Source organism: Sprattus sprattus (assembly GCF_963457725.1).
Source record: "Sprattus sprattus genome assembly, chromosome: 18".
Classification (NCBI taxonomy): domain Eukaryota; kingdom Metazoa; phylum Chordata; class Actinopteri; order Clupeiformes; family Clupeidae; genus Sprattus; species Sprattus sprattus.
In genome coordinates this window covers 10,148,682-10,175,275 of record NC_137916.1, presented here as the reverse complement: position 1 = coordinate 10,175,275, position 26,594 = coordinate 10,148,682, and the positions used below count along the sequence as shown (strand labels likewise).

At 41.2% G+C, this 26,594-nt stretch overlaps 3 protein-coding genes across 3 annotated transcripts; 2 read left to right on the top strand and 1 right to left on the bottom strand.

The window, feature by feature from the left end:
* The first annotated feature begins 852 nt into the window (after positions 1-852).
* Positions 853-8,860, top strand: uqcrc2a (ubiquinol-cytochrome c reductase core protein 2a). Its single transcript, XM_080856684.1, has 14 exons — positions 853-989; positions 2,337-2,441; positions 2,619-2,768; positions 2,844-2,908; positions 3,017-3,073; positions 4,169-4,293; positions 4,430-4,527; positions 4,867-4,924; positions 5,130-5,225; positions 7,048-7,247; positions 7,457-7,537; positions 7,791-7,867; positions 8,148-8,301; positions 8,541-8,860. The coding sequence occupies exons 1-14, from the start codon at positions 957-959 to the stop codon at positions 8,622-8,624; spliced, it is 1,383 nt and encodes a 460-aa protein (XP_080712810.1). The 5' UTR covers positions 853-956; the 3' UTR covers positions 8,625-8,860.
* Positions 8,861-18,934: 10,074 nt separating this feature from the next.
* On the top strand, positions 18,935-22,256 carry spc24 (SPC24 component of NDC80 kinetochore complex; the record flags this gene model as incomplete). Its single annotated transcript, XM_080856114.1, has 5 exons — positions 18,935-19,103; positions 19,204-19,348; positions 20,763-20,867; positions 21,406-21,482; positions 22,147-22,256. 5 exons carry the CDS (start codon positions 18,935-18,937, stop codon positions 22,254-22,256), a joined length of 606 nt encoding a protein of 201 aa, XP_080712240.1.
* A 494-nt stretch (positions 22,257-22,750) lies between these two features.
* Positions 22,751-25,811, bottom strand: s1pr5a (sphingosine-1-phosphate receptor 5a). Its single transcript, XM_080855918.1, has 2 exons — positions 25,682-25,811; positions 22,751-25,116 (listed from the first exon to the last, which is right to left on the bottom strand). The coding sequence occupies exon 2, from the start codon at positions 24,823-24,825 to the stop codon at positions 23,647-23,649; it is 1,179 nt and encodes a 392-aa protein (XP_080712044.1). The 5' UTR covers positions 24,826-25,116; positions 25,682-25,811; the 3' UTR covers positions 22,751-23,646.
* Positions 25,812-26,594: the final 783 nt, after the last annotated feature.

Sequence of the window (26,594 nt, the reverse complement as noted above, 5' to 3'; positions counted from 1 at the left end):
AAATGGCCTCTCCCCACCGGCGATTGTTGTTGTTTACGATTTTCTATCAGTTCTCACCACACAACGACGTCTCATCTTTGCTCCTTGAATGTCGATATGTAATGGTATGGAGTTATTGAAACTTACTACGTGTAAAAAAGACTAGAAATTGAATGTTTATTTTTGGAGTCTCAAGCCTTGAAAGTTGCACTAGGTGCCTTTAATCCATTCATCTTTACTTTACACACACATCTGCTTTTAGGATGATGTCATCGAATAATGTTTTTTAACAATGGATATTCTCTTGACAGAGACATCATTTATAAAGGTACAGTAAAGTGTTTAAGAGATTTTTTTTTTTTTACACTGGAATGATCCCCACCCAGAAAATGGCAATGGCATTTTAGACACACACAAGTTTTTGATTCTTACATCTTCAAAATGTGCAGGTAAAGGGTCTAATAGTAGTCTAAATGAGTATGTGAGCACTACTACTATAGGCCCCTTCACTGTGAAGGAGCCTATAGTTAGTGCAGTAGTGGATTGACTGGATCTGAAGCAATGTGTTGGTTTAGCATGCTTTGGCTGTTAGTAGGCAAAATATTTTTGAAGCTGTGTATTATGTTTTAGTTAGGTGCTTAGTTAGTGTGAGACAGGCATTAGAAAGGGTAGGGTAGTCTAGTTCATACAAAAAAAATGGGGCCCTCTCAGGCTCACTGCCATATGATCTGGTATCTTCTTAATATATTACTCTAAATATATTAACCAATGAAATAGACATAATAGGTTAGATTGTGAAGCACTTACCTACTGCACTGTCATTTAGAGCCACTTTTCTAAGAACACTTTATTTTGAGGTGACTTGTGACCATCTTTGGCTCGGCCAGTCGGATTGGTTATGCCTGCCGCGAAGTCTGGGTAGGACGCCAGGTCAGCCATAACTGCCTTTTCCCATCGATTGAAGGAGAGAAACAATCATGAAAGGAATCCGACCTCTAAATCATCTCTCCGTAAGTTTAGCTCATATTACCAATGTTTTGTAGGTGAACATGTCTGTTCTTTCTGGTTGTTCCGGAAAGCTTTTGGTTCAATAAGAAATAAAAAAGCTAATCAGGTATGGCTACTCAGCTAGCTAACAAGAGTGAATTGAAAGTCGATAGCAAACCTTAGCCAGGCAGTTGTTAACGCAGGTAGGATAGCTATCTAGCTACCGGCCTGTACTTCAGACAGTCATCCTAGATTTGGCTATAATGTGTATGACTGAAGTTACTAGTTTCAGTGCTGTATGAGTTTCAATTTTGTGTGACTGAGTCTTGCTAGGTCCCTAATTCCCGAAATGTTGACATTAGCAAACGTGTTAGCAACAACGTTACCATAGCTAGCTAACGTGATAGTGCTAGTGAAGGTCATTGTTTTGATATAATACGTTCTTTCGTTTTACAGATACATTTGGCAGCCTCTCAGCCTTTTAAATTATTGCTGTATGTCATGAGAGCTACAACCTCACGATAGCTATTGGAAGCAGAACAGATAAATGCTCTCCTGGCTACTGTAGTTGGCAGCATTAACAGTAGTTCGGTGAATTGTCGCAGTGTAAGTTAAAAAAAAAAAACATTGGACTGGTTAAACTGAATAGTTTTGCCGTCTTTTTTTAAAACCTGTAACTCGTAATCGCACCTTTACATAAATCGCAGTTTGTTACCATCCAGCTGCTTGGTAAATCTGTTATCCCTATAACACCACGAAGGGATGCTCTATGTTGTGTCATGCGATTTACATGTACATCTGCCGTCGGTGTAGCTATGAAGCCAATGTGGGACAGTAGCTGCTTTAAGTGGAAAGTGTGTCCGATTTTTGTTAGCCTAGAGAAAGTTATTTTTGTCAGATGAAATTAGTAAGTCACCAACTTTTTCTAAGCAAAGGGGAATCTGTTACATATCGATAGGTATTTGTGGTAACTGTCGTTGAAACAGTTGGTGTTAACCATAATATGTTGAAAGAAATGTACTGTGATAAAAAAAAAAATCAAATAAAACATGCCCTTCTTAGCTGTGTTGTAAAGCCGCAAACGTCTGTCCTTATGTATGTGTGCCACTCTCTTTCCTCCCTGCCATTTCCTCTCTCTTGACAGCCAATTACAAGGTACAGTAATGGGTCATGTTAGGTCTTCCTAATTCACACTGCTGAAGCTATAGATAGCCACACTGTGTCTGGTGTCCTGTTCCACTTAGTGTTGCCCCTGTGCCTAAACCTTAAGAGCTAAGTTAGACAATCCCTGTCTCTAAGAGACCTCCTTTGCACTGAAAGTATTCCCTCACGATCTCTGTGGTTAGCTTATTGTTTTCCCATCCTCACAGAGACGATGTTATGTAGCTGCCAGAAGGAGCTCGCTGACTGAACCTTTGTCTGTGAACCCCCGCAATGCTCCTTCCAAGCCAGTCTTCCAGCCACAGGATATCCAGGTAGGCTTCTGGTCACCAGAAATCCTTTTCCATTGCAAGGCTGAATCATTCCTAGCACTAGAGTGGTAGTTACGCTGGATTTCAAACTGAATGTGATTTGTCATGGAACAATATCAGATTGTGCCCAGCACTGTTCCATAGCATCTTTATACTGTCTTCTTGGCATCCTTTCCTCAGGTGTCCAAACTTCCCAGTGGCCTGCTCATTGCCTCCTTAGAAAACTATTCTCCCGTTTCCAAGATCGGGGTGTTTGTAAAAGCTGGCAGCCGCTATGAGACACCAGACAACGTTGGGCTTACGCATGTGCTGCGATTAGCTGCAAACCTGGTAAGATCTGCAGACATATACACCATCTTTCATTTTCTCAAAAAGCATGGATTGACTGTTGTTCTTGTTGTGCAGACTACAAAAGGGGCATCTGCATTCAGGATATGTCGGGGTGTAGAGGCTGTGGGAGGCTCTCTCTGGTTAGTGTGCTCCGTCACTGTCCTCATATGACCTTTTGCCACTGGGCTTGTGCTGACTATTGAGTTATACGTCAGTTCTTAAACTAAATCTATTTTTTTATGTTGCAGTGTGACGTCATCAAGGGAGCACATGGTTTACTCTGCAGAATGCCTGAGAGATAACCTGTGAGTCTCGTTCAATTATTTTCATTTTCTGGGTGTGAGGAAAGGGAAAGAAACTCTAAACTGGTTTACAGCACTTTTTAGGCTTTTGTGGAAGTATTTAAAGTTAGTCCTGGATGGATATTTTGATTGCAAATGGGTAATCTTTGTTATGTTTCACTAGTTTTTATTCATGTTGTGAGAAGAATCCACTTTAATCCGCGTGGACACTAGAAATGCAATGGTACACAGTATATTGTTGAACCGTTCGGTATGCCCCCCACGGTTCAATACACAAATGTGAACCATGGTATTACGGTACGCCTGCCAGTGTCCTATCATTTTCAGAACTTACTTACACGAACATTGTACCTCCAGGTCAACAGAACATCTCAACACTCTGTATGAAAATAGGAGCTGGAGAAGAGGGGATAATGGCGAACACTAGCTAGACAGAGAAGCTAATTTGAAGAGGTACCGCATCTTTCAAATCCACTGTGTGGGAAAATCTTGGATTTCAGCATTCAATACAATGACAAGGATAAGTAGAGAAAACCTTTGCGGCGGTAGTAACGAAAGCAGTGGAGAACTTAAAGCCAGAGATTTGCATCCTTATTCGGTGGCTACTGACTAATTATTTCACCTGATGGAAAAATTAGACATATTACAATGTCCCCTCCTGCACATATTTAAGTAGTCAAGCTCTATGGAACATCACAGAGAGAAAACAAAAATGAATTGACTCAGACACCCTATCTAGCTCTCCACTTATGGTTGGACCTTCAGACCAAGTGAAGGCTACCTCACTGTAGTAGACAGAAACCAGGAACCAAACCCTAATCAGTCATGCTGCCATTTTTCTTCCATTTCTCTTGGGCCAAAATAAATAGTTTAAATAGTTTTGAAAAAAAATCTTGAATATAAAGATACTGAAACCGTTGCCCAAAACCGTGATGCATAGCGAACCATGGGCCCACTGTACCCTTGCATCCCTAGTGGTCACAAGGTGAAAATGTACCAACACAGTAAAAGTTTGCAAAATATTCCTGAGCCTGCATTAATGTTACAGCAAGAAATGTTTGGATTTGTTCTCATCTGTTGACCTGATATTTCTGGCAGTGACACAGTCTCGGAGTTCCTGTTCCACGTGATTGCTGGCCCTGAGTTTAGGCCATGGGAAGTATCAGACCTCACCACAAGAGTCAAGATTGATAAAGCCATGGCAAGCCAGTGTCCACAAATTGGTTAGTCTGTCAACAAGTCAAACCAGTGACATGGTTGTACCCATTTACATATGGGTATGATACATGCTCAGATCTCACTCTTTATTCCTGGATCCTAATAAGCGAGGATCTCTTTGTTCCTTGTGTTTTATTGTAGGTGTTGTTGAGAAGTTGCATGAAGCTGCGTACAAAAATGCCCTTTCCAACTCTCTGTATTGCCCAGACTACAGAGTGGGCAATGTCAGCTCTGATCAGGTGAAGGAAATGTTGTCCTTATTTAATTAGAAGCAGGGCTTTTTTAGAACACAAACTGTTGTAGAAATGATGTTGATAGGACAATGATACAATTGAAAGTGACAGTTTTTAATACTGAAGACCACATTTACTCAGTGTGTTTTTAAGTGTTGGATTTCTGTCAGCCTTTTTCCATTTTTAACAAACCTGACACATTAGAGACTTTAGAATAACATTGCAGTTTCTGACCTCAAAGTTGATTTTTTTTTTTTTTCCCCCTCCTAACTTCATATCATCTTGCCATGTTTCTATTTCCAAATCCAAGTTGATTTTATGTTTTAATGTTTATTTTCGATTCAGCTGCTTTCTTTTGTGGAGAATAATTACACCAGTGGAAGAATGGCCGTTGTTGGACTTGGTGAGTAACCGTTGTAAAGTAAGAAAAAAATAATCAGAAGATCTGATCAAGATTCAGAATTCATATATAAGTGTTGCATATGTATACCATACTTGATTTAAAAATGCTCAGTTCATTTCTCGGTTTTGCCTAAAAGTCAAATGTTTTTGTATTTGTGTAGGTTACCATAACTCTGGGTTGTGTATTGTTAATGTTCTTGTGGCAGGTGTGAAGCATTCCGTGCTGAAGCAGATGGGAGAGCAGTACCTGAGTATTGGTCGTGGTGCTGGAGTACCTGGGGCCAAAGCTGTGTACCGTGGAGGTAAGAGGGTTTGGGAATATCTGAATGAAGCGGGGTGTGCTTTTTGACTTTAAAAAGCTACTGCTTAAAGGCGGCTTCTTTGATAACCCATTGCACTTCAGTCATTGCACAGCAAAATTCTCTTCTTGTAACTGTCTGTCCAGTGTATCCACTAACAAAACTGTGGCTGTGCACTGCACTGTCCTGGCTCTGTAATGGAAACGATCAGAGTGGCTCAGACCGAGCATTACACTATTCTAGAGAATCAACTCATTACTTTAGGAGCAGGGAAGGAAGGGGTGTCATTTTATTGGAACAGAAAAAGTGAATGTTTTTTTTTTGTCAGATTAGAATGTTAAGTGTGTGCTCTGCATGTTCAGTTGTGTTGTAGGCACAGAATATAGAAACACACTCATGTTTTAAGAGTGCAGACCCCCTCTAAGCACTTATAAGATGTCCCAGGCTTAGACAAACTTAAGGGATCATTTGCCATCAAGCCCTGTGCAAACCTACTGTCACACAAAGTCAATATCTGATGCTTCTAGATCAGGGGTTTTCAACAGGGGGTCCGCGGCCCCCTGGTGGGCCGCGGCGTTATTGCAGGGGGTCCGCGATTTAAAAATATATATATATATATATATATATTATTATTATTATTATTTGCTTTGATATTTCAGAACATTTCCAGATTACTCTTGAAAATGTCTGAAATAAGAAAAATATGTGTAAAATATTATAAAGGTGATTCACGCTGACAGAATGTAGCCTTGCACCTATCCAGTCTATGGTAGCCTGTGCTTTGCTGATGTTAATGCATTGCGTTTGTAACGTCACGCCATACCGGATAATTCATAACGTACAGTCTCGCGGGCAAAGTTGACAAACATCTGCAGTTAAGCATAGTCTACGAGTACTTTTGAAGTTTAATCGAAAAAGTAAAACTTTTGGTGAATGACTGAAGTTATCTACTGTCCTTAGCTAACATTTCGTTCTACCGTGGGGTTTGCTGGTCTGAAGCACCAATGGATCGGTGTTTAGTGAGGAGAGAGACAGGCTGCCAGGTCAAAGGTACACCTTCACAGGATACAGGGAAACAAAGTCAACAAAGAAAAAGAAAAAACAATGAGGAATACATCAAATACGGATTTACAGTAATGATAGCCACAGCAGGAGAGGAGGTACCACCTTGTTTCGTGTGTTCAACATTACCGTCAACTGAAGCTATGAAGCCGTCGAAACTATTGCGGCATATGGAGACGCATTACGTTTTCTTGAATGCCAAGCTTATTGAGAACATGCAACAGATGTTGCGTGATTTTCATATGACTTAAGTTCTGGATAAGTTGCCAGACCGAATTTCCAGAGCTTGCTGCAAAAGCAATGAGGTGTATTTTGCAAACTTTCAAACTACCTGTGTGGTAGCATTTTTTTTTGTGTTCTTGAAGAATAAGTACAGGGCAAGAGAATGATATGAGACTGTCGCTGTCTACCATTTGGCCATGAATAGACAGTCTGTGTGGACTTCACCATGCCCAGATATTACACTGACAGGTCTCCCCTCTCCCCACACATGCACGAACGAACGCACACACGCACGCGCGCAGGGACATCAGTGGGCCGCGTATTACTTTCTAGTCAGAATGGTGGTCCCTGGGACAAAACCAGTTGAAAACCCCTGTTCTAGATGATTGAGGGTTCTCGGACATATGCTAATTTTGAAAAGGATATACTCACACTATTGAGCCCTATGTCTGGCCCTCTCCTCTGAGCCTCTACAGCCTTATGGATGGATTGATGTACGGATGGATGATGTTTAAGCTAACTGGCGAGTCTTCCCTGGTAGGTGAGCTGCGAATGCAGAGTTCTGATGGGCTGGTGCATGCTCTGGTGGCCAGTGAGGCGGCAGTGACTGGCTCAGCGGACGCCAATGCCTTCACCGTGCTGCAGAGGGTTTTGGGAGCAGGCCCTCATGTCAAGAGGGGTGCCAACATCAGCAGCAAACTCAGCCAAGGCATCGCCAAGGCCACCACAGAGCCATTTGATGTGAGTGGCCGTGTAGATTAAGCTGTTGTGGTTTGAGGGTGTTAAAGTAAAAATCATACAATGTGTGTTGTGTTGTGTGTGTGCTGGATTACAGTCAGATTGTATCAATTACGTCTTTGAGCTCCTATTCATTCTGGTTAAGAAGAGACCACCTAAGAAGCTGTAGAAACCAGTGGTAGTAGTGATGCTGATGATGATCTTTTTTGTAGGCCACAGCCTTCAGTTCCACGTACTCAGACTCTGGACTGTTTGGGATTTACACTGTCTCACAATTTGATGCCGCTGGAGAGGTGGGTACTGCTCTATTGCTGTAAATAAGCTGACATGACATGCAGTCAGCATGCTGGTGCTTAGTCCATGTATACACGAGGTTAGTCCTAAGCACTAACTGACATCAGCTGGTTCAGCCCAAGGGTGGGGCAAGGCTATGACATGTATGTGTTTTCCCACCTCTGAGTAAAACCTGTTCATCCAGAGCCACTTTAGAAAATAGAGGAGAACGGAGCTATGTCCTCACATCTCTCCCTTATGGGCCCCCTTCAGGTGATCAGAGCTGCCTTGGCTCAGGTGACCGCTGTTGCTGACGGAGGGCTTTCGGCAGAGGACCTTGACAGGGCAAAGTAAGACCACAGCTGAGCTCACCCCCATAGACATGTACTGTACACTTGTGTGGCGGGAACGTCAGGCCTCATTTCAACACAAAATGCCAGACCTACATGGAGTTCTTCAGGGAAGGACCTACGTACATACACTATGTTTCACAAAGGAATACAACAGCAACAAAAATATCAACCTCCTACAAAAGCACATTTAAAAGAATGTCTTCTCCCACAGTGCACTGACATAGTGTCCAGTGTACATACTGTATACACATTTTTCAAATGTTTTATTTCCCTATAGGAACCAGATGAAGGCAGAGTCCCTCATGTCCTTAGAAGCCTCAGAAGGCCTCTTGGAGGAGGTGGGAGCACAGCTATTGGCCAGTGGAGCTTATAGCAGCCCTGAGGCAGTGCTGCAGAGTATCGACTCGATCACCTCCAGTGATGTTGTGAACGTGAGTGTTCCCACCATGCATAAATTGAAATAATCATTAGTACATCATCAATTCAGGTAAATACATGTCATAGAAAGGGTTAATTGGATTGACTATGCAAGCGTGTAGATCTGTCAGTCAATATGTGAAGGTGAAGTATTATCTTATTGTTAAGATTTAATTAAATAAATATGCCCTGTTCATTTTGGTTGAGCAATTTATTGTTTTGATCACAGGTTTTGTTTTATTTATTCCTGCAGGCTGCAAAGAAATTTGTGTCCGGCAAGAAAACCATGGCCAGCAGTGGACATCTGGTGAACACACCATTTGTGGATGAGTTGTGAGAGGTCGCCTGTATTTAATGATAAAACAAAGGCAGCCATTGCCTTGCTGCAGAAAAAAATGCAATAGAAATGGTTCTTAAAAAACATAATGACTGCCAACTGCATTTGACAATGTTTGTCACTAGCAACTCATAGTTTTTGTTTTACAGTGTTTGTGCAAATCACCACAGGAAGGGACAAGTGTCTTTCATAGTATATCTGATGTAAATTCATTAAATGAGATGAGATCTCGGTTACAGTGTTTCTTTCTTCATATAATGCAGCACTATATATAAATAAATAATAATTTAAAAAGACTCAATATTTCTGCTCTCTGGGGAAGCAAAGCCAAAAAACTAAATACATGAAGTGTTCTCTGTGACGCCTTTGAAATTGTTCAGCTTACCTATGTAACTCGACACACCGAAATCGTTTCAGTCCGTTTCTAAGCGTCCCCCATGTCCTCACCTAAAAAAAAAGGTTCCCAACCCCTGCGCGTTGTGGGGGAAAGGGGGGGTCATTAACCTCTCATGCAATCAGTTATCTTTCCAAATATCTGTATGTAACATTTCACAAACGTTGTTTGTATGTACATTCAACGCAAACACATCACAAACATACCATTATTTCGGACGATAAAGATATACACTAACATCAGTAAGAAGGCTAAGAAGAGGGAGGAGGGTGAAGATACACGATAGGTAAAGATATGCCAACCGGACCCGTTTATTCGTCATCTCCACTGTTGATCTGAAAGGTGAAGAATAAGTAAACGTCAGTGTATATTTAGTCATGTTGTCACTTCACAAAAATTGGCTAATTTAACCAAGGTTTATAAAGTTATCTTTAAGATTCTGAAACTATTGTATATATAGTAATTAATAAATAGTTGTCTAATAATAAACATTAAACATTGATTAGATGAATTAGTAACCTTAGGAATTCAGCATAGCTTTGAAATGAAATGTAATGTTGGAGCGCCCTCTACAGGACGTAGTAGTGCTTGCTGAAGCGCACGCGCAATTTAACTTTGAATAGAGATGACAAGCAGAAACTCAGACAAGATGGTTTAAAAATTCATGGTGACAACCTTTTGTGTGTTAAAAGTTAACGTCTTTACTGAACACATTCATTGAACCGAATGTTTTTATTTGTTTTTATGATTTGTGCTAGTTGAGTGCTAACTTGATAGCGTAACCAGCTAGCTACACCGAGCTACAGCGGACCTGCTGGAGATAAGATGTTTGTCTGAATACTTGGAAGATTAAAATGAAGATATGTCATTGTGGATTCATCTACAATGAATTTCGAATACATGGGTTTCTATTTTCAAACATTGAAGGCTGCACACGCAAATCCGAGGCAGAAAGCCATCTACCCTAATACAAATGAATACAGAAAGCCCAGTTTAAATGTATTGTTTATTACTTATTTAGCCTACCGATCCCTTTCCTCGAGAATTTAAAAGAGATAGAACTTTATTCGATAATTACATTATTAATTAATGTATTAACTATTTATTAAATACTTAATACATATAATTTATAAAATAGGAAGTTAAAGATAACTACATTTATACAATTATAATTAAGAAAATAGGTTATAATAGAGTTAAATAACAAACAAACAGGAATTAATAAAGCATTTGATTTCATTTAATGTTTGATATTGAAATTAAATTGAAGTATTTTGATTAATTGTTTTTATTTTATTTTTTTACTTGAGCCTTGTATGTAAATACTTATTTGTCACTTATTTAAAAGTTCAAACCCTGTTTGTTGTGATTGACTGCGCACCTGAAATCACCTAGACATCTTCTGATGGCCCAGATCTCAGATTGTATGTAAACAAGTGTTACACTAACTCCACTCGGTTGCTGCTGTCTCTAAATAAGCTAACAATTAAGTAAAAAGCAGATACAAAACGTAATTTTGCAGAGAAGTCGTGCTGTTTTCCTCCTACATGCTGCAGGCTTCTTTCCAGGGAGAATCAATTAATAATTTGTACCGAGCTGTCAGCGCAAGAGAAAAAAGTTATCCAACTGATATTGGGATAGGCTACCTGGTCGTAACCCGTATGGTTATAACACACTGTTTGACACGAATAGGCTACAACTACTATTCTTGCAGCTGGGTTACGCAAAACTACTAAGCACTGTTAAAATAAAACACAAAATTATGCTATTGCAGACTAAAGTGGCCAGTATTGTGTAGTGCCCCCCAATGGCTATCTGAGTAGGCAAAGCTACTCAACACGTTCTCATTCCCAACTCGTCAGAATTTGCAGCTTGGTCAGTCGGAAAAGCGTCAAAAACCGAAGCAATATTTCATTGCGTCCTATCAGGCGTCATTTTTAGACTTGCAAGGATGTTTCATTGATTCCTATTACACCGAAGCCGTCAAGTTCTCTAGTGTCTCAGAATACCAAAATATCTGTAATAACTTGTGTTCTGCTTCATGAAATACTGTTTTTCTGTTATATTCTTACAACGTAACATTGATGTATCTTTAGAAATGCAATCATAACATGTTTATTGTACGTCGTTTGACTTCACGAAGTATGTTCACGAGGAACAAAAATTCTCATTCACTTTAAATGGGGTGACGTCATCAGTTCCATTTTACCAAAATATGTGTAATTACTTGTGTTCTGCTTCATGAAAAACTGTTTAGTTGTTATATTCTTACAATTTAACATTGATTTCTCGTCAAAACTGCAATCATAACACGTTTATTTTACCCATAGTCTTTGAATGGGGTGACGTCATCAGTGGTTGTCCGTTTTGCGCCCCCCCCACAGTACCCATAACGCTGGTTTTAGTAAGCTATGTATTTTTTAAATAACCATTTCTTGCTCAATTTTCATCCTATTTTTAAACAGTTTGGTTTGTTATAAAGGTCAGACATGTAGTTATGACAGGACATACCTATGAATAATTGTGCTATTTTCTAAAGAATTATAGCCACGTTTATAACAAACCAAACCATTTTTAAATCCATTGAATAATTGGGCAAGTTACGGTTATTTAAAAAGTACATACCACTACCAACACAATGTTATGGGTGGGCGAGCTCATATACGTCTTAAGACATCTAGCCCTTATATCCATGGTTGTTGCAACAGAGCTGTGTTTTTTTTCTGAATAAAAGGCGCAATAGCGTTTACATTTCTCACCCAAGTCGTTTTTATATTCAGAGTTTTATGATCTACATGCATTTATTATTATGACTTTGAGGATTAACAATACACAAGAAGCATGTTATGTTGTCCTGTTACAGTTTTCCCCCCGAGAGGTTATATTTATATTGATATTGATATACGCACATAAAAGCATTATAATATCAACCCCTTCGTCATACGAATGATTCCTTCACTGACCAAGGCTGTTAAACCATTGACTTCAATTCAATTAATTTATATAGTGCAAAAACAATCAAATTGACTCCTTAGAAGTGGTAATAGGGGAGGGGAAACATTGCAGAAAAATGGTAAAACCATTGCTGATATTCACCTCCAGGAACCTGAAGCAGCTGAACTTTTCCACTTTAGATTAGTTGATGTGTAGTGGTGCATGCTCCACCTCCTGCCATCTCCTAAAGAATCATCCCCTTAGTCTTGCTGATGTTGAGAGTGCAGATCGGTGCCAACAACAGCTCCTGCCTTTCTCACCAGCCTGTCAAGTCGCCCTGCATCCCTCTTCTTTATGCTGCCTCCCCAGCACACCACAGCATAGAAAAGGACGCTGGCAACAACAGACTTGTTAAACATGCGCAGGAGTTTGTTGCAGACATTGAAGGACCTCAGCCTCCTCAGAAAGTAGAGTCGGCTCTGGCCTTTCTTGTAGATGGCATTTGTGTTAGCTGACCAGTCCAGTTTATTGTCCAGATGAACTCCTAAGTACTTGTAGGTGCTGACCACCTCCACACTGACACCCTCTATGGAGACTGGTAGCAGAGGAGGCTGAGACCTCCTAAAATCTACCACCATCTCCTTGGTCTTGGAGGTGTTCAGCAGCAGGTGGTTATGCCTACACCACTGCACAAAGTTGTCCACCAGGCTCCTGTACTCAGCCTCCTGTCCATCCCTGATACACCCCACAACAGCAGAGTCATCAGAGAACTTCTGTATGTTGCACGACTCTGTGTTGTAAGTGAAGTCTGAAGTGTACAGGGTGAACAGCACTGGTGAGAGCACAGTCCCCTGTGGAGCGCCGGTGCTGCACACACAGTCTCAGATACGCAGTCTTTCAGCCTGACAAACTGCGGCCTCTCCGTCAGGTAGTTCGTGACCCAGGATACAAGGTGAGCGTTCACAGCCATCTGCACGAGCTTGTCACTCAGACAGAGGGGCTGGATGGTGTTGAAGGCACTGGAGAAATCAAAGAACATGATTCTCACAGCACCCTTTCCCTTGTCCAGATGAGTGTGTGCTCTGTGCATCAGGTAGATGATGGCATCTTCCACGCCTACCTTCTCCTGGTAGGCAAACTGCAGCGGGTCAAGTACATGGCGTACCTGGGGTCTGATGATGTGCAGTAGCAGTCGTTCCATGGTCTTGCAGATGTGTGATGTTGTGGCGACTGGCCTGTAGTCATTCAGCTCCCTGGGGTGTGGCTTTTTTGGAACAGGGATGAGGCAGGATGTTTTCCAGAGAGCAGGGACCTTCCCCTGTTGGAGGCTCAGCTCATTTGCGACATTGCTTCAAAAAACCAACCATCACAAGGCCCAGATGACATTTCAGGTAGGGGTTGTGCTGACCAGATAGCAGGGGTCTTCACTGACATCTTTAACCTCTCCCTCAGCCTGTCTGTACTTCCCACCTGCTTCACACCATCGTTCCTGTACCTAAGAGCACTAAGGTCACCTGCATGAGTGACTATCGCCCGGTAATACTGACCTCTGTCATCATGAAGTGCTTTGAGCAGCTAGTCAAATCATGAATTTGCTCCTCACTGCCCCCCACCCTTGACCCTATGCAGTTTGCATACCAGTCCAACAGGTCTTCAGATTATGCCATCTCGCTGACTGCACACACCGCTCTCCCACCTGGACAAAAGGAATACGTATGTGTGGATGCTGTTTATTGACTACAGTTCAGCATTCATCACCATCATCCCCTCCAGACTCATCTCCAAGCTTGTGGACCTGGGACTTAACATCTCCCTATGCAAGTGGATCTTCGACTTCCTGACGGGGAGGCCACAGGTGGTGAGAGCGGGTGACCGTATCTCAGCCACAGTGATCACCAACACAGGCACCACCCAAGGCTGTGTGCTCAGCCCCCTCCTGTTGTACATGTTCACACATGATGTTGTTCACCCATGACGTGCGGCAACGCACCGTTCCAATCTCATCGTTAGGTTTGCTACACAACCATTGTGAGTCAGCCTACAGAGGGGAGGTTTATACCCTGACAACATGGTTTCAGGATAATAACCTCACTCTCAACATCAGCAAGACTAAGGGGATGATTATGTTCTTTAGGAGATGGCAGGAGGTGGAGCATGCACCACTACACATCAACGGTTCTGCAGTGGAGAAGGTCAGCTGCTTCAGGTTCCTCGGGGTGAACATCAGCGATGACCTCACCTGGTCTACTCATACTGACACGGTTGTCAAAGCGGCCCCGGAAACGCCTATTCTTCCTGAGGAGACTGAAGAAGTTTGGCATGAACCCAATCCTCACCAACTTCTACAGAAGCACAATAGAGAGCATCCTGACTGGCTGCATCACAGTGTGGTATGGGAGCTGCACAGCCAAGGACCGCAAGGCCCTTCGTAGTGTGGTCAGGTCTGCAGAGTCCATCATCGGAAGGGAGCTCCCAGCCCTGCAGGACACCTACCACACACGATGCCTCAGGAAAGCTGGCAGGATCTTAAAGGACTGCTACCATCCAGCCTTCAGACTTTTTACCCCGCTGCCTTCTGGAGGTGGTACCGTAGCATCCTGTCTCGCACACGCAGACTGGAGAACGTTTTTTATCCAAAGGCCATCAGGCTGCTAAATGGACATTGATTCACCACCGCCACTTTTGCACTCGTCACTTTACATGCAATGTCACTGTCACTTTCATACTACTGTTTGCACTACACTACATTTTCTGTCACTTACAACTTACTGTTTGCACTAGCAGTAATACCATATCAGAAATATTGCATCTGTAACTCCCTCAGTATGTTTGTAGGTTAGTATAGGTTAATTAGGTTAGCATAGTCTATTATATGTGTATTATATGTTATATGTATATATAGTGTAGTATTATATGTATAGGCTGTTATATGTATGTTTGTTAGTATTGTATTATATGTTGGTTGTTATATGTTATATGCATACTGCATGGTATATTTATATTGTATATTTAGTATGGTTATTTAGGTGATTTTATGTTTATAACCTGTAAACTATGTTCAGAGTACTTGTACAGAGTGTACGTCATGTTTTTGTTCTGTCATACTATGTTATTATGTTATGTTATGTTATGGTAGACTCTTAGACGGTGCCTTGTCTTAAGAATTTCAGTGCCCTGTCTGAACCTGTGTCATTTTGTGCATCTGACAAATAAAATACTTGTAACTTGTAAGAAGAAAGACTGGTAGTTTGATGTAGAAAATCTCTTGAAAGAGACTGGACAGTACCAACTAAAAAATAGAATGTACACTTGGCTCTAAGCATGGCTCAATGAAAGGGAGGCCACACATAGGTTGCAAATGATAAGAAAATATATTGAAGAATGGATCAGGAACGTAAAGAACGTCAGTATAGTGAAGCATAAAACGAAAGTGTAGCGCCAAGTCAATGCCTAGGGATGTCATGCAAAACGGATAATAAAAACCAAATGCTGATGAAGAGGAAGGGAGACAGGCACAGCAGAGAGAACAAGGCCCCGTTCGGATAGTCTTTTTTTTCTAAGGTTTGTGTTTGAGAGTTTATAAGAATGTGTACCTTCCAGCTGGACAATTACTGAAGTCACAAGGCTAAAGCAACACCGGAGTCGCTCAAAAATAGTAAAGTGAATGTTCTAGAATGGCCCAGTCAAAGTCCTGATCAAAATCCTACTGACAATCTGCAGCAATTCAGTCCAGAAACACCATCCCACTGCCTTTGATGATCTATATTAATTGTACTAAAGAATGGGAAAAAAAACACTGCAGAACAGTGTGAAAGGCTGGTCATTTGTCACTTCAGAACTGTTATTACAGTTAAGGGGTTCTCGATCAAGTATTAATGTGTAGGGGTTGAATACTTATGCAAGCAGAACATTTGAGTTTTTAATGGATTTATTTTTTAATTTTAGTCGACAAATAACTTATTAAGCCTTAAGAAATATACAAGAGCATGTTCAAATTGTTTGGGAAAATATGTGTACCAGAAAATGGTGATGACGTTCAGATGGGTTGAATATTGGCAAGGCACTGTAGGTAAAGATAATATTAGTGTAGGGGTCATCAGTTTGGTATTTTTCCCCTTCCGATGGATCATTGATGCCTGGAACAGCCTTTCCGCATGTTCCACAATGGATCAACAGAATGTCACACAGCTGATGAGAAACTCTGTAATTGTGTTGCGGAACCACTTTGAAAGTCACACACTTTAAGATGGTATTTTCTACCTATATGTGATGGCCTTCTCTATATAGAATGCACATGTTTGCATTTCATACATCTCTTAGAACAAACAGTGCACTGTCATTAAAGAAAGGTATATGGCTTGGCTTTGGGATTCCAGTTGAGAGGGCTGGCATTCATTGTAAAGTGACCATCTGCAAAGAAACTTGATACTTACATAGAAATGCCTGTTCTACAAGAAATGTTGAATGGACTAATAATTGTTCTAACTTGCTTATTACAGGTGTCATTATTTATTTGATCTGGTCATGTGATCAATGGAAGACAGACTGGCCATTTTTAAACCAAATCAATCGCTTAACTCTGAAATTTAAGTTTGTCTCACTTATATTGTTATAATAATAATAATAATAATAATACAAAAATAAGATTCCTTTTTTTAATGAATGGTCTTGCAAATATACAGCCGCGGAAAAAATTAAGAGACCACTTCAAAATTATCAGTTTTTCTGGTTTTACTATTTATTGGTATGTTTTAAAGTAAAATGTACATTTTTGTTTTATTCTATAACCTACTGGCAACATTCCTACCAAATTTCAAATAAAAATATTGTCATTTAGATAATTTATTTGCAGAAAAATGACAATGGGTCAAAATAGCAAAAAAGATGCAGTGTCTTCAGATCTCGAATAATGCAAAGAAAACAAGCTCATATTCATTTTTAAACTACACAATACTAATGCTTACACTTAGGAAGAGTTCAGAAATCAATATTTGGTGGAATAACCTTGATTTAAAATCACAACTTTCACTTGTCTTGGCATGCTCTCCACCAGTCTTTCACATTGCCGTTGGGTGACTTTATGCTACTCCTGGCGCAAGATTTCAAGCAGCTCGGCTTCTTTTCATGGCTTGTGACCATCCATCTTCCTCTTGATCACATTTCAGAGGTTTTTTATGGGATTCAGGTCTCGAAATTGGGCTGGCCATGACAGGGTCCTGATCTGGTGGTACTCCATCCACACCTTTACTGGCCTGGCTGTGTGGCATGGAGCATTGCCCTGCTGGAAAAAACACTTCTCAGAGTTGGGGAACATTGTCAGAGCAAAAGGAAGCAAGTTTTTCTTCCGGGACAACGTTGTACTTTGCCTGGCTGAGGTTTGTAAAAGACCATAAGGATTGAAAAAGCGGACTGGAGGTTCTTCTAAGTTCGTCTTCTCTGATGAGTCTGATTTCACAGTAGGTGCAAGACTCTCTGGCTTGTAGGCCTCTCCAGGTCTCCGTCTAACCATCAGACGACCATGTGTTGGGCAAAGCTGAAAATTGGACTCATCAGAGAAGACGAACTAGAAGACCCTCCAGTCCGCTTTTTTCAATCCTTATGGTCTTTTACAAACCTCAGCCAGGCAAAGTACAACGTTGTCCCGGAAGAAAAACTTGCTTCCTTTTGCTCTGACAATGTTCCCCAACTCTGAGAAATGTTTTTTCCAGCAGGGCAATGCTCCATGCCACACAGCCAGGCCAGTAAAGGTGTGGATGGAGTATCACCAGATCAGGACCCTGTCATGGCCAGCCCAATTTCGAGACCTGAATCCCATAAAAAACCTCTGATATGTGATCAAGAGGAAGATGGATGGTCACAAGCCATGAAAAGAAGCCGAGCTGCTTGAATTCTTGCGCCAGGAGTAGCATAAAGTCACCCAACGGCAATGTGAAAGACTGGTGGAGAGCATGCCAAGACACATGAAAGTTGTGATTTTAAATCAAGGTTATTCCACCAAATATTGATTTCTGAACTCTTCCTAAGTGTAAGCATTAGTATTGTGTAGTTTAAAAATGAATATGAGCTTGTTTTCTTTGCATTATTCGAGATCTGAAGACACTGCATCTTTTTTGCTATTTTGACCAATTGTCATTTTTCTGCAAATAAATGATCTAAATGACAATATTTGTATTTGAAATTTGGTAGGAATGTTGCCAGTAGGTTATAGAATAAAACAAAAATGTACATTTTACTTTAACACATACCAATAAATAGTAAAACCAGAGAAACTGATAATTTTGAAGTGGTCTCTTAATTTTTTCCGCGGCTGTATTCTTATTTTTAAAGCTTTCGTATTCCCAAAAGTAGGCATATTTCAGTCCTGCAGGTGGCGGTAATGCAGTAAGAGTGCAAGCTACCCATGAACTCAACAGAAGAAGAAGACTGGAATTAAGCGGGAGTTTAAATCGAGTACGTTTTTTTCTTATTGTGCTTGAAGGTATGTCTTTGGCTTTGATTTTGTGAAGTACGAAATATTAATCACTTATTTCGAATACTTTGCGTATGCTTTCACCGGTCACGAATTATCCGAATCATCAAATATATGTGCGTCAGCTCCGCAGCTTAGTAACTCTCGTTAGCTATGACAGAATGCAACTTTGTATGTCAGCGATAAATCGCCTAAACAAATTAACGTTAGCTAACATTTTAGCCACTTATCTGAATGCTGATGACATACGTGCTTTAAATCATTTTGCCTTTTAATGTTGGCGTATTGGATTGTACCTGGTCTGTAACGTGTTATTTGATGAACCTGCAGTATTCCGTAGTCTTTAGAGGGGATTTATAATTTCCTTAGGTGGTGACGTTAACATAAGTGAACGCAAAAGTGTGTAGCTAACGTTAGTAATGGTTGTATAGCTACAAATTGGGTGCTAGTGTGGCAAATAAAGTTGTTTGTTTATGAATTCATTCATAATGGCAGGACAACATTCGAACAGGAATGGGGTCACAAGACGGATTTCACGACTTGGAAGAGTCCCTTAAGGCTTTGGTTCAATTTATCGATAGCAGTCATGCCGAGCAAGGAATGAAAGGTATACGAGGTAAAGCACAACAGCTGTATGATCACCACATCGACACAGAAAAGACCACAACCCAGCTCCTAAACAGTAAGTTAAAACACTCGTTGCATCTCATAGCTTTTGTTTTCGGTAGTTCAACACAACATTTCCTAATTCTAACACTATTCCATATTTTGACCATGTTAAGGCCTTACCCAGTCGGAGGAAAGAGTTGGACAAACGCTTCTGGATCTGGAGAGCCATAGAAATAAGAAAACGGAGGAACTAGAAATGCTTCAGCATGAAATCCAAAAGAAGCAAACCCAAAGCATGAATCTGGAGTCAGAGTCAGAGTAAGCTACACCTTCTTCTTCAGCCTGTATATGCTCCCACTGGGTGACATTATTAGAAAGCATAAGATCTCTTTTCACCTCTATGCCGATGATTCGCAGCTGTACTTGCCCTTAAAATCTAGGGACTTCATCCAATCTCTCCTGGTCTGTCTTGAAGACATCAGAAACTGGATGGCTAACAACTTCCTCCAGCTAAATGGTGACAAGACTGAAGTCATAATTTTTGGTCCCTCCAAGGCAAGACACACTGCACTGTCAAACTTAGGTCACCTCACGCCTCTTGTCAAACCCCATGCCAGAAACCTTGGTGTCATCCTGGACTCTGAACTCTGTCTTGACAAACAGATCAGCACTGTAGTCAAAAATAGTTTTTACCAGCTCAGAGTGATCTCCCGCCTCAAATCCTTCCTATCCCACAACGACCTAGAGATAGTTATCCATGCCTTTATTTCATCACGGCTGGATTATTGCAATTCCCTCTACCTTGGCCTCCCCAAATCCTCACTCAGACGTCTGCAGCTGGTCCAAAATGCAGCTGCGCGTCTTTTAACTGGCACCAGGAGGCACGAGCATATCACACCCATTCTGACCTCCTTGCACTGGCTCCCAGTTATTTTTAGGATCCAATTTAAAATTGTTTTATTTGTTTATAAGGCACTCAATGGGCTGGCCCCGGCCTATATCACTGAGCTTGTTCAGCCCCACTCTGCCCAAAGGTCCCTCAGATCCTCTAACAAAGGGCTTCTGTATGTGCCACACTCACGGCTCAAGCAGAGAGGTGATAGAGCCTTTGCCATTGCTGCTTCACGTCTGTGGAACCAGCTCCCCCTGGACATTAGATCCGCCCCCTCCATTTCTGCCTTCAAATCTAGGCTAAAAACCCACCTCTACTCCCTGGCCTTCCTTGCCCCTTGACCTTTTAGCCTACCTCCTGTTCATGTCTGTGTGGTATGCCCTGGAAATGAATGTTCCCCCTGTTGTATTATTATGACCTCTATGTATTGTTGTGTTGTTGTATTTTATTCACTTTTTATCTTTATTTATTATTATTATTATTATTGTTATTTTTAATTATTATTTGAATTATTTGTATCTTATTGTACAGCACTTTGGTCAGTGTATGCTGTGTGTAAATGTGCTCTATAAATAAAACTAACTTACTTCTTCTATCAAGTAGAACATAATATATATGATGCTATGGTGTATTTGGGACATTCGGGAGAACTGGGTCATGTTCTGGCTAAAAAGTTTTGAATACACAGGAGTGGTACATTAAGGAGGTTTTCAGTTGCTTACTATGGGCCATATGAGCTCTATGTGCTAATCTCTAGAAACTGCTTGTATTGAAGCAGGTAGCATTGTGTAGTGCGTTTGTGTCCTCCTTATGGTAGAGCCACTTCAAACTCTCTGGCAGGTTCCTGCAGAGGGAGCTAGCGCGCTTGCGTGAGTCGGAGCAGGAGATGCAGGCCCTGCAGCAGGAGGTGGATGAGGACACCACAGAAGTTATCCCCTCTGCCATGTGAGGAACTTGAATATTCTCTTATTCCCTTTGGCTGAACTAATGTTGAATAAATTATGTACACTGTCCCTGATTTTCGTGGTTTGCTCTTTGCTGTTTATTTATGATGATTCCAAAGATGACCAATCATCAGTTAATTCCATTGACTGTATATAGAGGTGGCTCCATGCCCTTCTGTTCTATTGAAATGTAGCCAATTCCCTCTGCCATGTTGCCAAATTTGGAGCCAGTGTTTGCTTAGTAGAGTTGGCGTTAAACTTACAGCAACTTGTTTCAGTTGAAAAATAGGAACTATGCACAGAGATAACGGCATCTGGCTAAATTGTTCTTCACCCACACACTATGTTTATAAAAATCTAGGTGTACAGAGACACAATGTTAATGCTGCAATGTTTGATTATCGGAACGTCTCAACATATCATCCACGCTAGGATTATTATCTGGAGTCCTCTCCAGAATAGCTGCTTTACATGATGAGGGGAGATGCTTTTATACAGCTCTACAGTGTCAATTTTGTTTGTCTTGTCTTGTCTTGCAGATACCTTGCTCAGCTCTACTACAAGGTCACTAAGATCAAGCTGGAGATGGATGCGGATCCAAAAATTCTAAAAGGAGGTAGTATCAGATTGCCTCGTATAACCAGACCCAAGTGTACTTTGTGAATAGATATGGTCTGGTCACGCTCCATTGGGGTTAGGGTCTGGCCACGCTCCATTAGGGTTTGTCTCCAGTCCTTGCATCCTAGCGACCGTAGACTTTCATTTTAAAACCATTGGACCAGTCTTTAACCAATCGCCATTGACCAATATGGGATTACTGAACTCTAACTTTGCCACTAATATAGCAAGCTGGTATATAAGCCTTGTCCCCAATCATGTTGGCGGTAAACAAGCAGTGTTTTTGCCCTTGATGAATACATTTACCCTTACTTGCTCCAGCTTTAATTATTTGATTTTTGCTAGTGTTGCTACAATTTTTGTTTCGCTTCATCTAGCTTTACATTTCAAACAAACATTTCACTTCGTCATCGTATTTAGCCATCCCCACTGGTCGCTGATTGGAAGCCAGTCAGAATGGCCCATTGCAAACAGATTATATATATAGACTATATATTTCCAGACTGTAATCAAAGCGAAAACTGAGCTGTGAGGAATAGGTAATCGGAGCCAGGTTTAGTGTCAGTATCGTCCATTAAGTTGTTTAGAAGTCTTACTTTGTATTTATAAAAAACATATTCTCCATTCTTTTTTTCACAAGTTGTGTCTTGTTTTTTCTTCAGTTCACTATGGGAAAGACCTGGTTACCCCAATCAACATCGACACCTCCCAGCTCTCACCATGTGCTGTCAGTGATCAACTATGGGATTTTGTCAGCACAGAATGGAACTAATTTTGTCTGAACTTTGTCGTCTCTGATCTGTCTGTTGTGTCCATTGTGTCCTTTTTCTTTGTTTTCAATGTGAAATAAATGTCACAAAAGGTGTACTTCATTGTCATGCTATTGTATTTGTCCACTAGGTGTCAGTGCACCTCGCCTTTCTCCATTTTTCAATTGCCAACTGGGGAAGGAATCTTGAAATAATTTTTATGTGACAAATTCTGTAGCATGCTGATGGTTTCCATCATGTATAAGTTAATATAATAAACATTAATAGTGCATCATATATTTCCTTTACTTATTTAATGGTTTCAAAAATAAAATACCATGAACTAAAAACCTTCCACTGAATTTTTTTGGTAATTCTGTGATTTTGAATATTGAAGGCATGCTATCGCTTGTCATGCACTGAGGTAAAGATAAACAGCATTGTAAAGTATTGAGCAAAATTTTATTTTACATATATTACATGATAATACATAACTTAAAAGTAAACCTCTCATCGTTCTGTCAAAAAAAACTACACGTAACACATAGATACACATTATAAAATATGCATTTCATCTCTTAACATTCTGTACAGTATGTTTAAATACAGAGTTACTTCCATACAAAGTATTGATTCCGTTGTGGGCAGTTACGTTGTTGCTCCCCATAATTTGTATTGTTTAAGATATGATATTTTTATTGGGCTGTGCTTAATGAGGAGTATTGCAGAAGACTTTGGGAAACCTTGGGGGTGCTTCTGGTGTCTATGACAACTTATTCCACAAAACCAGTAAGGCCCTGAAAAGCCACATGGATCTGTTTAGTCGTTTGTGCCTGCTCTTGCCAGGCACATGTTTCGGAGCCATCCAGAACCCCATGCAAAGGGTGGAGGCCACAAGAACTTGATTTGTTGCCAGGCAGCCCAGAGACCATTGGTAAGAAAATGAAAAGCTTGGAAACCTGTTATTTTCTTAAGTGTGCATCTCTCTGTTTCTGGTAGAGTATATTGTTTCTGAGGGGAAACCAAGTGCTGCACAGCCTTGGGATAGGATCTCCGCATAAAGAAAGTCTGCCTACTCGGGCACCTAATGAACATCATGAAACTTGAGAGATATAACGCTGAACTGGGTATCCTGGATTACAATGTGTGAGTGCGCTACATTGCATGATACAACACCTTGAAGTTGTTTGTTTTCCATTATTTGCCCTAAGATGCTCTCAGTCTTAACACCCCATTTTTACTGTGCAAGAGAGTTTATTCATAGGGATGGTCAACCCGGTGCTTAACAGAGTTGTCTGAGAGCTAGTGAGGTGGTGCCATTAAGTGCCTTTCAGAGTAGTTCCATGCACCAGGTCCTATGAGTTCCAGCACTTCATCATGCTATGAACAGTATTTTTCCAGCTTCTAACGTGTTCAACTCTTGGACATCCTGGGGTAGATGGCTTTGATAGTTGAAGGGGTGAAGTTCCCTGAGGAGACAGTGTTCTCCACTCCCTCCAGCCGGTGGGAGGGTAACTCCGTCTTGCTGGTGCTACACTCCAGGAAGGGCAGGCCGATCTTCTTCACCTGCCCGTCTTTGGTGAGGAGGCAGTGGCTGCAGAGCAGCCTTATGATGGCCCGACGCATGTCCTTGCTGGTGAGTGTGTAGATGATGGGGTTTAGCAAGGAGTTGAACATGGCAATGCCCAGGAAATAGTCCGCGCGAAAGAGCACCTGGCAGCTTTTTGCTGGGCAGCTGAAGTCCAGGATGAGAAGCACAAATAGTGGCAGCCAGCAGGCGATGAAGACTCCCAGCACGATGGTGACGGTCTTCAGCAGGGCCAGGTACTTCTGGGATTTGCGTGCCAGACCCTTGCGCTGAGGTCCGGAACCCAGACGTTGCGTGTTGGATTTGACGATGCGGAAGATGCGCATGTACAGCACCACGATGGACATCAGCACAGCACTGAAGACGGTGACACAGAATAGGATGTAGCTCTTAGCGTACAGCGGCAGGACCGTGGAGCAGTGGTCCAGGCGGCCCATGCAGTTCCAGCCCATGATGGGGAGAACCCCCAGAAGCACTGAGAGCACCCAGCTGGCCCCGATCAAGGCGAACATGCGCCCTCTCTTTGCCCCCTGGTAAGGCTTCATCCTCACCATGGTGACGTGCCGCTCGATGGCGATGGCCAGTAGGCTGATGACCGAAGCGGCCAGCGTGATAAACACTCCGCCTTCCCTCAGGAACCACTGTAATGGGGTCATCTTCAGCGTGTTGGCTCCAGACGTGATTATGTTAACCATGTAGGTGAAGCCTGCCAACAGGTCGGACAGTGTCAGGTTGCCCAGCAGGTAGTACATGGGTAGATGGAATTTTTTGTTCTTCCAGATAGCCACCAGCACCACAGCGTTTTCCAGCACTATGAGCAAACAGATGATGAGGAAAATGATGGCCTCTGGTTTAAGTCCATCTCTGTACTTGTTCTCCTTGAGCTTTCCCGTATAGTTGTAATGTGTCACCAGAGCTACATTGCTGTGGTATTCGTGGAACATGAGGTAGCCAGCTGTAGAAACCACTGTTGGCGATGTGGCAGAATGTGATGATTCCTCCATCTTTTGTCCAAGAGATTTTACTTCACGAGAAAAAAAAAAGTCCCGTTGAAAACTCCTGTCACCACTTAGTTCTTATGATTATCATAGCTTTCTTTCAGCTATAAAAGTGAAAATGTAATTTGATAAATAACGTTATATCCTTTATTAGAAAAAAAAGAGGCCTCGATAAATCCTTGAATCGCTGGTTCAAACTGGGTGTTTGGTGAGTCAAGAAAATGCTGCTGATTTTGGAAACTTCCTTTCAGCTTCAGTCTCAGCTGTGCTATATCAACTCCGCCACAAGAGGCTGTCCTGAAAAATACGAAAAGCCGTCAGTGAACACCGTGCGTAAGAACGCCAACATCCTCCACCCTTCAAATTTAAACGGATTGTTGTAATATTTCGAATGATGGGGAAACCCACAAAATGTATTATTATGTATTATCAGTTACATATGTACTATGTTTGCGGTTATGTTTCCCTTTGTTTCATATATAACATAACTGTATGGTTTTGTTTATGTGTTGTTAGGCAGTTAAAACGGTGTAACCCGGCGCTCTAAACTAGTATGCTATTTATCGATACATTAGCCTATTACTCTAATCATAACGCTAAGACGTTTCTAGGAAGGACATTCGTTTTTACCACTCTACTGAAAGCAATATCACACTAACGAAGTGACTAAAAATCTGATCGATAAATCCTAAATTTACTTAGGATCCAATCAGCAGCAATACAAAGCCAACTGACTTTATTTTACTGTACTAAACAATTTGAACAGTTTAATTGTCTACATATTTCCCATCTCACTAAGTCTTGCTAAAATTTGCATATTCCACATAGCCTTCATTAAGAGAAAACAAACTGAGCAACTTACCTTCAACAATCAGAGTGCTTTCTAAGGTTTAGTCAGAGAAAACTATATGCGTATGTTCAGTCCTTGGTCCCAAAATAGAGAGTAACGCAACTTTATCTCTTACAAGCAATTTCGACAAGGACATGAGCCGACGAGAAGTGGGCTGGCCTCTCTAACATTCGTTGTTTTCGATGTTTGGCTGTTCAAGCTGCGCTGAAGAGTTGGGTCACTCCCACCGTGTGTGACCACCAGACGAATGACCTTCGGTTGCTATTATGATCATTTGAAATAATGAAGATTTGTCCACAAATAATGAAGATTTGTCCAAAAGTCCATCAAAGTATCCTGGGGGGTGTTTTAGTTCATAGTAGGCTATGCCTTCACAGACTCTTCAGTGATATTGTTAACGTGGCTCATCACAGGCCTTAACAGTGCACCTGAAAGGCATTTAAAATTATATCTTGTGCTTTTGGAGAGACACGTTTGTATCCTTCTTCCATCTTAAAGAACATTTTCGGCTGCCACCCAATAACTTTTAAAGACATTTACAACTCAGGCACTGGTGGCAAAGACTGCAAAAATCATTAAAAGACCTTATGAAAATAAAGCAATATATCTGTAACTAAATGACGGCTTCTAACCCCCCAAAGAGACTGCTTCTACCATATACAGTACAAAAAAACTGTACTACTGTAAAAGAGATTTACTGATTCAACTTAACAGTCAAGTAATTATGATGCTTTGACTGATTAAAGTAATGTTAACCTGTAGTGTCAAGTTTATTACACCTAAATAAATATGTTGATACAACTTACTGTGTCAAATCATTTAATTTCAAAATGAGTATTGGGAACTGAAAAAGACATTGGTTGAGCTCTATCAAGTTAGTACTAGTGTGCATCAAGTTGGCTCAAGATAAAAGACCTTCCAACAT